The sequence below is a fragment of the Arvicola amphibius genome, chromosome 1, assembly GCF_903992535.2.
Source record: "Arvicola amphibius chromosome 1, mArvAmp1.2, whole genome shotgun sequence".
NCBI classification, from domain to species: Eukaryota; Metazoa; Chordata; class Mammalia; order Rodentia; family Cricetidae; genus Arvicola; species Arvicola amphibius.
Window position 1 is genome coordinate 65981163 of NC_052047.1, and position 13874 is coordinate 65995036.

The window sequence follows — 13874 nt, forward strand, 5'->3', positions numbered from 1 at the left end:
TCAAATCTCCAGCTTCCTGGCCCACTCACCAGTGCAGCAAAGACTTGCTCTGGCTGGAGAAGACTGACATCTAAAGTGTTCTACTGCTGTTGGGCTGTCTGGGCGGCTCGACCCTTCTTGGGTCTAGTTAGTAGGGAGCAGGGACCGCTGTGATCCAAGACTGTCGGCCGAATCCTGAGGCACTAGAAGCAGAAGCACTAGCCCCCCAGTTAAGTTCTCGCTGTTGAAAATGAAGCTACAAATGGCATCTAGTCTTTGTAATGGACTGAGCATTCTATAAATACCAGTGTTCTATAGCTGACTACTAGTTAGGCAGAACTGTTTGTCTCGAAGTGCCAAGCTTCATAACCGTCACCTATAGAACAAGGTGTGTGCTAGCCCCACAGGAAGGGTTTGGAAAAGTACACAGCCTTTTATTCCCTCACTCTACCAGTCGCTGTATCCTGAACTACTTGCTCAGTGATACTGTCATTCAAATAGTAAAGTCCACAGTACAGTGGAAGAACTTAGAAGCATACAACCTTTGAGTCAGTATGTTGTGCAACTTGTTCTCTGCCAAATGTCTCATATACAACTTGAGGAAGCACATAAAAAAGGGACAAACAGAACCAACCTCCACACACAATCCCCAGCTTCAGAAACTGGAACTTACCTGAGGCACATTCAGTGCAGGTGAATCTTCCTTCTGGTCTTCGGGAAAGTCCAAGGCAGGCTAGGTGGAATGCTCCACAACAGGGCCCCTCACACAACAAGAGGCTGCCTGTCTTCTCACACAACTGCAGGGAACAGAGGGTGGCATGAACCCACACCTAGTCAGAGCCCTTTCAGGACTCTCCTCACCACGTGGGGCAATTTGACTCCATCTCTGGCATGCAGATGAACATAAGTACCTGCACACAGTGAAATGCCTAGCAGGATTACAGACTACAGCCAGTTCAAGTTACACAAAAAGATGTTAATCCCTCAGCAAGGGCTAAAGAAACAAAAGATCAAAACCTGAAGGATACATACAGGGTGTTTCAGATCAGACGTGAATGTCAAAAACCCAAAACCCATTGCATTTTCACAAGCCAGCCATCCTTCCACAGATGACAGCAATGGAGCTGCCTGTCAACCATTTCAACTGTGGACAAAACAGCAGTCTCACATGGATAGTAGCACTGACCACAACTCAGGATGGCGCAGCGACTAAGGCACAGAAAGGTGAGTAGCTTTCTTAAGATCATCAACCCAGCATCCAGCCCATGTAGGACACTGACCAGAGCAATACCACTGTTGGGTCTAGTCACACCGTAACCCCAGCCCATGACTGGTCTCCCAGTGAACTAAGAAAGCAGCAAGGGCACCACATCACCCTAGCACCTTATTTCTTACAGCATACATTCCCAAGAACTATTCAAACTCCCATATGTATACTGGTGCTGTACATGAAACATCCCACCTGAGAATGAATGTTAACTTAGGCAACTTAATACCAGAATTCTGCTAGTGGTCTAGCCCTTCCAAAGAGGTATCTTCTACTTGTGAGTGGTAATGGGGCAGAAGAGAGGTCTGGAGGAAAAAGAGGATGCTGGAAACTCACTCTCATCTTCTGTGACTTCAGGAGAAGCCCTCACCAACACATCAGACACCGCCTATCCCTCACCTGACACACGTATTCCTTTTTGGCAGCTACTCCTTTCTCCGACTTTTTAGACGAGACGGATGCTTCGGTCTGTGTTTCATCTGCACTTTCATACGGAGACTCTGAGGGCTCATCTCCTGGGCTGTCTGAGACCTGGAGATGAAGGAGGTTGACGACAGTTCACTAGCCACAGAAAACAGGTGGCCACATCCTTTGGACACAGCCCACTTCCAGCCCTACTGCCCAGTGATGCGGTACAGATATATCACCGGCTTGGAAGTAATAAAACTTGCAAAAGTTACAAAGCATACTCAGAAGTGGACCTAATTCTACTCAATATTTAATATACATATGTATATAAGACATATTCCTTTAAGTAAAGCAACGTATGAAAATCCAATTATCTTTGCTAAGTAAACTGAGATGAGCTCTGGAAACAATATACTCTTTCAGCTTCCTATCCAATGTGTTCAAACCCAAATACAACATGAACTAAAAAAGAAAGAAAAAAAAGACGTGAAGTCACAAAAAGACTTCACAGAAGCTGTTTCTCACTCTGCTGAGGACACTGTGCTCTTCCAGAAGCATGGTGCTCCCCTGGAACTGATTCAAGACTCAGGAGAGTCACTGACTTGCACTACAGCCTGAGTGCCTTGTCTATTCTCTCACTGTTAACTAGTCACAGCTCAACTGCTCCTCTCCCACAGAAAGGCAAGAAACAACCTCTGCCTGTCTTGTTAACACTGGAGTCTAATAAAAAGACTTGGGAGAGGGGGCTGGAGAGATGGCTCAGAGGTTAAGAGCATTGCCTGCTCTTCCGAAGGTCCTGAGTTCAATTCCCAGCAACCACATGGTGGCTCACAACCATCTATAACAGGGTCTGGTGCCCTCTTCTGGCCTGCAGGCATACACACAGACAGAATATTGTATACATAATAAATAAATAAATGTTTAAAAAAAACTTGGGAGAAATGCAGTGTACAGAGGAAGTATCTATTTTACTGGGTTTCCTCCACTGAACAGAGATTAGTATCCAGTTACAACGTCACCCTTGCTGCATGGAGCATCCTGTCCTTGCTTATCAAGTACTAGCCATAAATGTTAAAATGGGTAAACAGAAAACCCTTTTGTCTATCAAATTCAAGTGCTTAAATTGGGGGGGGGGTGTTTAACTGATATTAGTGTTGAAAATTGAAATTTGGAGATAAAGCAAAAAACTATTTTACCTCAATAATCACAAGTAATTACGTTATAGGCTTGCTATCTGCCAGCTAACACAAAGCTAGAAATTGTATTTAGGCCACATTAAAAACTAAAAACAAGCCGAGCAGTGGCGCACACACCTTTAATTCCAGCACTCAAGTCAGAGGCAGGCAGATCTCTGTGAGTTTGTGGCCAGCCTGCTCTAAAAAGCAAGTTCCATGACAGCCAGGGCTACACAGAGAAACCCTGTTGAAAAGCAAAACAAAAACAAAGAAAAACCCAATACAAAAAAAACAAAACAAAACAAACAGATTAAAAAGCCAAACCAAAACAAACAAAAAACAACCAAACCAAACAACCTCACCAGGGACTCTGGCCCAGATTATGCAGGCTTACTGATGAGCTTTTACCAGATTTATATCATTGAAATTATTGGGAGCAATGGGAGAGGGGGAAAAAAAGGCATTTTCAGATTTGAACTCAATGTTAACTTGCTGTAAATTAACAATGACTCCTGTGGCTCTGATGGTTCACTGGAACAAGGGACAGGCTTTGTGTGATCACCTGTTCTAGTCTCACTAGACACATCTAGCAACAAGGATGTCATGGGGGGGAAAAGGCCTTTCAACTCAATTTTCTCACCTTGTGCAGGAAGATGGAAATAGCATTAAGAACACCAGATTAGTGTCACATCATGAAGTCTGTCATCAAGAGGTTGACTAGCTGGAACTACAGGGCCCACTGCCAGTCCCTCTCCCATCAGCTCACCTCCCACTTCTTTAACATCAACATTCAGAAAGAGGTCATTTAAAATGCTCTGAGCTTAAACTCCAAATTAGTATGTCCATCAGATATGGGGATCACAGGTGGGGATCTGAGCACTTCTGAGACTGAAGTGAGTACTAGGGAAGCCCAGGTCCTTAGGAATCAGTAGTCACTTAGCTTGCCCTGGCTCAGAGAGCAGCTCCCATAGCCACACAAGGCTGACCCATCTGACGAAGGAACTGAGACCCAAAGGATGTTTAGCACAGCATCCATGGAAGAGAGCCCATGCTCCATTCACCAACCCACTTCTTCCCTTAGTGTGAATAAAACAAACTTAAAAACTATAAAGAGAAAGGAATGGAAAGAAAGACAGAAAACACAAACCAGTCCTGGGTCAGAGGAAGGAACAGCACCTTTTATTTAAGATTTACAGAAAGTTAGCACGTTTCCACTTGGAGATATTTCCTAAATTAACAAAGTCTGTTTGCGGAAATAAACACTGAATACATATTTTGAATGGAAATATAAATGTTAATGACACACATAAGGCTCGTTTCCTGATTGGGTCTGTTATCCACATACAGAATATAGACCTTACAATATCACAGTCCATGACAGATTGTAGAAGGTCCACCTTCACCCACCACATCCTCCCCCACAAATGGACGAAACCCCTACCCAGTCAAGAGGGCCCCTCAGCTCTCTGCTCAGCAAACCACCTGCAAGTAGAAGCCAAGTGTGCGCCTCACTCCAGCTGCAGGCTCCACCTCCATGTGTACCAGGTGACAGCTTACTTGGAGATGCCATTTGTGGAAGTGACATATCACCTGAATGGTCCCAACACAGTCCCAGATCTCAGTCTACGACATCTATGACCTATTCAGTATCCAACAGAATGTATTTGAAAAAAGAAAACTGAAGTGACTGATGGGACATAGACTGTCAAGAATTTTCCTGTGGCTTCCTGTGTCCACCAAGGTCATGCTTGTGGCACATATTTCCAAGTAGCTTAGTTCCTGACTTTCCAAAGTTTTCTTGAGTTTGAAAATACTTTCTCCACTTTCTACTCAGTAAGGGACAGTACTGAGTTGCCTACCTTCCTTAGACACACATTCCTTCACAAACAGGAAATGTCGTCTCCTTCATCTATTACAGGGACTTTGAAGATGGCATTACCAAACATCATGTGACCCAGTAGACATCTTCCAACCTACTGCCAGGAGCTATGTGGCCACCAGAAAAGCTCAATGAGTGCAACTGGGGTTTACCCACGATGGCCACAAAGTAGACCCCTGCCCTTCCGTGGGCAGATATACATTGAGTTTTTAATTTTTTTGACAAAACAATTCCCTTCACAAGTTGAATACTACATCATTTTAAAACACAATTACAGACCTTGAACAATAAATATTTCTATAACCAACATTATTTTCATGTTTAAGTTATGATTTCATAAAGGAAGAAGCGTAGAAGTGCGTTCACAGACTTTTAGATTTACAAATGGTAAGAATCCTGTGCTCAGCAGATATAACGATCTAAAATTAAAAGACTGATCTCAAGCAGGGCTTCCAGTTAACATCACAGTGAAATATTAAGAGTGGAATTAAGACAATTTTAAATTAAGTCAACCATTCTAAAATCCTAGAGTCCAAAATATTTTTTATTAAAGTTAATACAGACTAGAATTCTCCTAGTTGCTTCTTAATTTAAAGTCAGGTATGAGTTACTGAGAATATGAAAGAGAGGAAAAAAAAAGAAAAAAGAAATCCAAAAAATTCTTTAGTCCACAGAAAGTCATTGTGCTTCATATTCATCTATTCTATGCCAGTTTCTATACAGTTAGCCTAAGAGGGAAGCAAAGACTACATGAGAGTAGTGGCCAGTCAGCTGCACAGCTACTGCTCCCATAAAGGCCAGTCCTTACCCTTACATGATCTCTAAATGTGGTCCAGTCAGCTGCAACAACAGGCCATGTGTCCTCACCTGGAAGGCTTGAGAACAAGAACCAGTAGTCTACCTGCTTTCTTAGTTCACATGACTGGCAAAATGTCCCTGTATCAAGACTAGGACGCCACCTGATCCCAGTTGTTTTTTAAAAGCAGAATACCCCTGGAATGCTAGCAAGTTAAAAATACTGCCAAAGTTATATGTTAAAAGCTGAACAACTACATGGAATAGAAAGAAATTATAAATATGGATGTACACACAGGTCTGACAAAATGTCAGGTTCCTGGAAAGACACCCTTGCTAGTAAGCCCAAGAGAGCATGTCTCTTACCCTTCTTGTACAAGGACAAATGCAAATATACTTTTCTGTTTTAGGTGACCATTTTTTCATCACTGACAAGAAAATTAGTGAAAAAAATTCTAATAATCTAACAATAAAAACAGTACCTAAAAGGAACAAAGTCAATTTCAATCACCAAAAATGCTAAGATATACAGAAATTGATGTTTCTTAAAACAAAAGTGAAACTCAAAAAGCTTTCTAAATATCAGTAAGAAGCAATAAAAGCTCTGAAAGCATGTTAGAAAAAGCCCTTCTACTTTTCTCTAGCAAAGATAATTTGAATTTTATTAACTCAAAGATAAAAAGCAGTCCTTGGTAATTAACTTTTCAAAAACTGGGATAATGGATTTACTGATAAGAAGGTGCTGCACATTTAGCAATCCAAAGGGTCCTTGGGATCCCTAACAGAAGTCCACCTGGACAGTAGGGATCAAGGTAGATCAGCAACCTACATGTTTGAATGTGTGTAAGACATATAGTACATTAGAATCAGTGACAGAGAAACAAAGCAAACTTACTAAGTACTAATGACCCTATGGTTTACCTGCCACTGGATAAACATTTCCTAAAGAAGGGAGCCATGATCTCATGGGGCATCTCAGACCCACATAAAGCAACTTGAGACCAACAAGGAACCACTCACTTGGGGTTCCTCATTACACTCAAGTGGGCTGAGTGAGCTAGGAGCTTATATAGAATACACACCAATGCTGAAGGATATAGACAGAACAAAATTGAGTTCTGGCCATCACTCCAGGCTAAGAGACCTTTTCTCAGGAGCACTCTTTAATCATTTAAATTTTACATAAACACAGGCACCAATTTTTGTTTGAGAAATGAGATGTTTACTTATGTTTTTAGTTCCTTCTTTATATAGCATTTCTGTATTTCTGTTACAGACCCTTAATGGGAACTAGTAACCTATTTCATCTAGCCAGCCCACAAGCTCCAGACACAACCATGGCATGAGAACATGTTGCCAAGTGAGGTTTTCTTGTTTTTTTCTTAGTTTTCTTGTGACATGTCCTATCATTAATAAAAAGGCCCTGTCCCTCATCTGCCTTCCAGCACCAGAGAACACTATTTTAAGTTTTCTGGTGCTTTTGTGTGAACTATCTCAAGTAACCCAGAATTAGATATATCTTGGCTGAGAGACCAACCTTAAAAGCTCCCCACCCCATGCCAGAATCAGGTTGTTCTATACCTCTTCAGAGGCAGTGGGTAGAATGGATGCTCTCATGCATGGAGCAGGAACCCTTTTCTCTTAGATCCTATGATATTTTACTTCCTTGTCATGCTTACACTTCTTGTTGGTTTTCAGGACATCCTCTTAAAAAATATCAGAGTTGTTTTGTGTTGGGAAACACAGATGCAAATAGATATGAATAATAAAGTTTTAAGCAACAACTACACTTAAAGGCATCGTGACTAAAGGACAACATTCACTTTTCATTTGAGGAAAAGCTGCCAGGGAGGCAGAAGTCCATCTGGAGCAGAGGGGCTGATTGAGGAGCTCCTGAAGGACCGGGCTGCTGGGCACAGGCCTCTCTCTATCCAGCACGTGTACTCCCTGGTGTGCTGCTCTGTGTAACAGCCAACGTGCACTGTTACAACAGCTACAATCCAAACCTTTATACATTCACCCAAGTCTTCACCTCTTTCGAATCAGAGAGCTACCTCCCCTTGCTAGGCAAACATAGTATACAAACAATGGTTTGAAGGAAGCCAAATAGGATCAAATGGTAATAATCCTCTATACGGCAGAAGCAAAACTCAACACTGGGCAGTTCAAAAGACCTAAGGCTAGAGAGGTAGCATTGTTTTTGACATTTTTATAGAAAATGAAGGAATTCCATATTAAATTTATAGCATAACAAATTTCTTCCATAATTTTTGTACTCTTAGCAGACAAGCTATTGCTTCTTGATAAACACTTGTTTAAGAGTCACCTCTTTCCTACTCATCTCTTCTAGGAAAGGTCAGTCAAGAGCTGACATGGAATTCTGCTTATTTACTGTAAGACTAACGCTGGTTGCTGGGGCAGGAAAATCCTACATGGAGGACTATTACTCTGCACTCACTCCAGAATCCTGAGGATCCAGGTGGGCTGGCTACGTCTTCCCTATTTGAAGAATATTCCATGACCCCCACTTTTGTTCCCCTCATACTCTCTAAACTCAGAAGATACTAACTGTACCATGTTGCGGACATCACCATTAGTTGTGAAGTTCTCATTTCCCCACTACAGAGCAAAGTGACTGTCTTGTGGCTGATTCCTGCTGTATCTAGCTAGAATACTAGAATACATGCATACTAGCATCCTGGGAACCCACTTGAAATTCATCATGCTCTAATTTCAAATGAAATCCCTTCATTTCTGTCCAAGACCTTTCAGTATAGTGTCTTTTGAGAAATCATTTCTTGAACCAGGGCCATGTCTACATCATTATATTTCTTCACACTTTTGTGATTTCTATTTTTTTAAAAAATTAATTTACCTGAGATCTTTCATGTCCTTTAAGAACAGTACAACTTAAAATGCTCACATTAGGTATTCTGAGGTCATGTCTCTCATTACATTTGAGCAGAGCCAACTGAGTGACCTACCAGACCACAACCTCACAGTCCAACACCCTACTGTGTCACACAAACAGAGCTAGGGTTCTGCTACTTCTGGATTTATTTTATCCACACATGCATGATGCAGTCAAGAGGATCATTTTTCATGCCAAAGAAAAATTTATACTTTTGGATAAAAATGGAATGGTGGTGATTTTATTATTTTTATTGTAATAACCATTACTGTCACAATAGTGAACCACTGAGTCCTTGCAAGGTGCCAGGCACTCTATGTGTTTTACATGCGTTACATTATTTAATGGTTTGGAACAAAATTTTTTCTCAAAAACTTTCATCACAGGTCCAATACTGAGGTGTCTGTGTGGAACGGCCTGGTCACCGGACACACACCTGTGCACAGCACAAGCTCTGCTTCATGAGCTGAGGACAACTGGAGCCTTTCTTCCCATGCAAACATGCGGGCACCTGAGTATGCCCCAGCTGGGCATCCAGGACCACAACATTTAAAACATGATGCTGATGTTCTACAAAAGCAACTGATGATGTGGTTGTTGTAAATAACCTGATTATAGTGTCTTCTAGATATCAGTGACTGGATCATTACTTGAATGGTTCACAATGATACTGTAAATGGCATTTTCCCCTAAAAATCTACTGTGTCTAGTGTCATAGTAAAACTGTCAAGTAAAAAAGGACAGAATCAAAACTCCTCCTGCCTTTTATGTGGGAAACTGGTTTACTATCTACAATACTGAATACATCTCATTGGCAATGAAAATAGTTGACGAAGGACCCCTTAATGTGTCCTGTTTATTTTTTCTTATTGATGGTGAACAGATGCTGACATTTTTCCATAAAAATTCAGTAAGTTATGAATTAGAGAGAAAAAATGAGCATTAACTCTTCAATATGGTGCCATTGTCACAGTTCTGTCCTGGGACAGCCTCAACTGGAGGGCCTTCTCCTCAACTTGAACTTCAGATTAGTCTTTAGGATATGAATGTGTTTCTATTATGAGATGAATGTGATTGATTAAATGGCCTTGATTGGGTATCTTACCTTGGTCTTAAAATTTGTTATCTGTTTTCTTCATTGTATGTGTTTATTAATACCAGTAAAAACAGATTATCACACATCTTCCATAAAATGATTGTGATAGAAATGTCACTTAGTGTATACGATGATGCACCACCTGCAGCAGACATCTTGGGGTATTACATCATTCTAAGTGCAGTACAGGGCGGCTGAATTCAAGTCCAACTTGACTGATGTGGGCTCCCATAAAAGCTGTTACCAGTGAAGGCGAAAAAAATAAGAATTTGCTCTACTAAGGGAACAAAAAATGAAGTTACAAAACACTTAAATCACATCAATTCCTTCACAGGTCTTTGTCATGCAAGTGTGCAATTTTAATCTCTCCATTGGGGTGATGTAATACCATGTAATTAATAATTATTCCAATATAAAATTATCATATACATTTTTCAAGAATTTAAAATACAACATGACCTAAAATGTCTTGTAATACCAACCCTACATAATCCTCTTTCTTTCAATCAAGTGTGTAAAGGGAGGGAACTATAAACATGCAAAACATAAGTGTTCCAAAGCGAAGAGGTGGTCTGATTCCCTGAAGAGTAATTTTCACATTAGAACTAGATTCAACAGTCTCCACAGCTTTTCATGACACTAATGCTTTGCTCATTTGTTTCAGGCACTCAGCACTGTACACCTGTAAACATTCACTGTAGGGGTCAGTATTACTGACGCATACTGGATAAATCTACTTTTTAAATTAACAGTGCAACTCTATAAAACAAGCTATAAAGAATAGTCACACAAGTCATACAAGTAGTCCAATACAGAAGGCCTAGAAATTTATTTTATATAAAGAATGTAATGTATACTGTGAGATTTATGTTACCAACTTCAAAATATAAGAAGGGATTTTAATTCAATGCATCGCCTACATAATATAAAATGTACTTAAATCATCTACCAACTTTCTGGTACTGCAACTAAGTCTTGTTACAAAATGCTTTATCTTAGTCTTTCCAAGTTCAGACTATTGAGCCAGAGATGATACCAGCTGCTGTCTCTGATCCACCCTCACTGTTGTCACCTTCAATACCCAATGCTGATGATCAAGAATGACAGACAAAAGTTCAGTAATTCAGTATTTTTCTCTCTCCCATTTCTGACAACAACATAAGTAAAATATCACTTGGACAACTAAACCAAAATATGAAGAAAAACTTGTTTATAATCTTTATAAGGCTGGAATATAACATAGTGGTAGAACAGGATTCACAAGTCCCTGGGTTCCAACCCCAGCACTTAAAAAAAAAATCATAAATGAAAATTCCAACTTAAATGTCTTAATGAAAAGGTTTCTAGAACAGAAACCTTCCATTTTTAACATGATTATCTGGAACTTTAGATCATCTTTATTTAATTTTCTAGACTGCTAATCTAAATGTGGATAAGAGAGGAAAATGGAAAATAATTTGTATAAAACTAGTCTTTTTGTATTAGTAATATTTTAGATAAAAGCTCAGCAATGAATTGAATGTACACACTTAAACAAAATGCTTAGTTTTCTACATATAACAACTATCAGCAAGTCCCAGACCTGTGAATATGAGCACTTGAGATTATGACTGAGTTGGTCTGTGACTGACATCATACCAAGGGAACAGTCTGAATTTACACCACACTTTCAAGTTCAGAGCAGTGAACAGCAGAGTTCTCAAGGGTGTTCCATTGGCCAACCAGGTCCCTGATCATCATGCAATGGAAAGCCCAGTCCTCCACTAATGGGAAGAAACAGCAAAGACACATCCAACCTTCTACTAGGGACCACAGTAGAGGCCAGACCAGAAGTGCTGCCTTTGATCCAAAAGGAGAAAGGGAACTGTCTAGTTCCCACATCACTATCCTGTTCCATGAAGGCCAAGGTTACCAACTCCTTACAAATATTGTGAAAATAAATCTCCAGTCTACAATCAAAAAAAAAAAAAAAAAAAAAAAAAAACCACAGAATTATAGAGACCAAGATAACAAGAAATTAAAAATGGAAAGTAAGATCCATAAAGGTAGTCACTAAAATGAAATCAAATTAAAACTACCTCTATACAAAAAAAAAAACAAAAATAAAAACAAAAACAGAAAAACAACAAAAACAAAGCAACAAACACCCTTCATTTGTAGCTGCTCCTTGTTTTGGCAATGTCAGACTTTAGAACTGGTAACACCATCTACATGCTATACTACAGTGATGGCAGCAGCAGCTTGTTATAATAACACCGACTTCTCTGCTATCATATATTCTGCAAGTTCAGAGAACATAGGAATCTTAGTATAGTGACAGTTCTAACTTGCCTCCACAGTCACATCTGAAGTATGCCAGAACAAAGTATCAGAGACACGCAACGCATGAGGACCAAGAAACCTTTGGCTTCCCCACAGGATTTTGAACCCCTCCGTTCCACCAGTGTGGGTGTACAGTGGTCAGTATCAGTATGGCCAACAGTGCTCAGAGTGGCCATCGTAGCATGTCCTGGTAAAGCCAGTGTGAATTTCCTTTCATGTGAGAAAACAGAGTGAGGTTTACAGAACAGACCATTTTAAAACAGACTGTAACAATTACTCTGCAACAAGACTGAAATATGTATGTACACTTACACATTCACCATGTGCATGTATTTGTATTCAAAGTGCTCAGTGCACTATTTTTTTCAAGTTTGTGAATTTTAGATGGCTAAGAACACCTGAATCTCACCTATCCTATGGAGAATACCAACATAATTCTTTTAAAATAAGATTTTCACTCACATTGCAACTTGAGTAACTAATGGCCTTCACATGAATGCCATGATATCACTATCGTCATTATTTTACCTCATTCTCAGTTAAGGATGCAGAAGGAGATGAACTTTTGCTAAACCCCAGTGCTGAAGATGCAGTTGCAGAAGCCCGATTTCGCTTCTTCAGTGGTTTGCAAGCATCGGACAGATTTTTCGTTGCTGTAAAGTAAGTTTATTTTATAAAGTTTAAAATCTTAAATCTTCCACCTCCTTACTGCTTTAAATAAGTGAAGTAAGTGAAGTTGTAAAGATGACATCCTTAGTTGTCAGTAAGGGCTTAACTTTTTATCATAAAAAACTCTTGACTCTATTTTTTTAAAAAAGCAAACTATACAATGAGTCCCACATACTATTGCTTACAGCCCCCCCAACCAACAACCCAAGGCCAGTGCAGCTTTTCCACACTTGGATCCATGACCCCCCCATTATAACTGATGCAAATTCCATATAGAATTTCATGCATAAAAAGCCTAGTGTATACCTTTAAAGTAAAAACTTAAATACATTATCACTTTAATATTTAAAAATAGTCGTTCTATGTTCAAATTTCCAATCATCCACAAGTGTTTGCTTAAAAAATAGGTCATTTTTTAAAACCTAATCATCTTCTGCAGCACAAAGAAAACAGTCTTTCCAACCATACCTCCTCACCCCAAAGATGGAGAAGGAGAGCGCCTGTGCTAATCTATTAGACAGATGTCTCAACAGGATAACCCACCAACAGGTCAAAGGGTCTGATTTTGTCCTTTTTACTGCTTAGCTGTTTTTCATAGAAAATCCTTTAAGCTGCTTTCTTATTCATATGAAATAGAAACAACTAGTCACGACTTTTACTCTTGGTTGGTAAGTATGAACCATCAGGAGCCTAAATTAGAGTGAAAGAATTTATAATAACAACTCATAAAGAAATCTGAGTATTTCTGGTTTAAATTTCTCTTCTAATAAAATTTCAAATTGAAAAAGTTAAGTGAAAAATCAGGAGAAAAGTAACTTCAATATGGCTATGACAATTTGCACATTAAATCAGTTATTTTTCAATTCCACAAGATCTTTTATACTTGTTTTTGATCCTAGCTTAATTGCTGATTCTTCTGAGGCATCCCTGGAGTTCCCCAACCCTGCTCTCATTTATCTCTATATCTCTCAGGTGCCCACACTAGAGGCTCCCCAAGAGCAGGAGCAGGCTGCCCTGCTTACCCGCCCAGGCACCCAGAGGAGCCAGGAATAAAGGAGCCTGACCACATTACCTGCCTGGCTCTTGAGCGAGGAGGCTGCCTCTATGGTCTTGTAAGAGCTTGTCCTGGCCGTTTTGTCGGTGATTGTCTCTCTCTATTATTCGGGGGGGGGGGGGGCAAGACAAAGAGAAAGAAAATAAAGGAAAAAATTCTCCTAATGTGAATGAACACATGTTGCTGAAAATTTACACAATAGAAACTTCTTCCTTTGAAAATGTGTTCCTCATACTCAAGAGGAACAAAGTTTCCCAAACTGATTTTTTAAATACTATGAACTGATTCTTTTCTTACCTCCTATGCTAGAAGCTGTCAG

General features: G+C 39.9%; 1 protein-coding gene across 3 annotated transcripts in view; it reads right to left on the reverse strand.

Moving 5' to 3' along the window:
• Positions 1-13874, reverse strand: part of Nsd2 (nuclear receptor binding SET domain protein 2) — a 70619-nt gene that overhangs the window by 17692 nt on the left and 39053 nt on the right. For 2 of the 3 annotated variants that reach the window (XM_038327996.1, XM_038327989.1), the window contains 4 exons: positions 13574-13655; positions 12361-12485; positions 1646-1777; positions 653-776 (listed from right to left, as the gene is read on the reverse strand). In XM_038327996.1, the coding sequence (XP_038183924.1) occupies positions 653-776; positions 1646-1777; positions 12361-12485; positions 13574-13655 (463 nt within the window). Of the gene's footprint in view, positions 1-652; positions 777-1645; positions 1778-3986; positions 9748-12360; positions 12486-13573; positions 13656-13874 lie in introns of those variants that run through there. The other variant, XM_038328000.1, reaches the window with a different exon arrangement.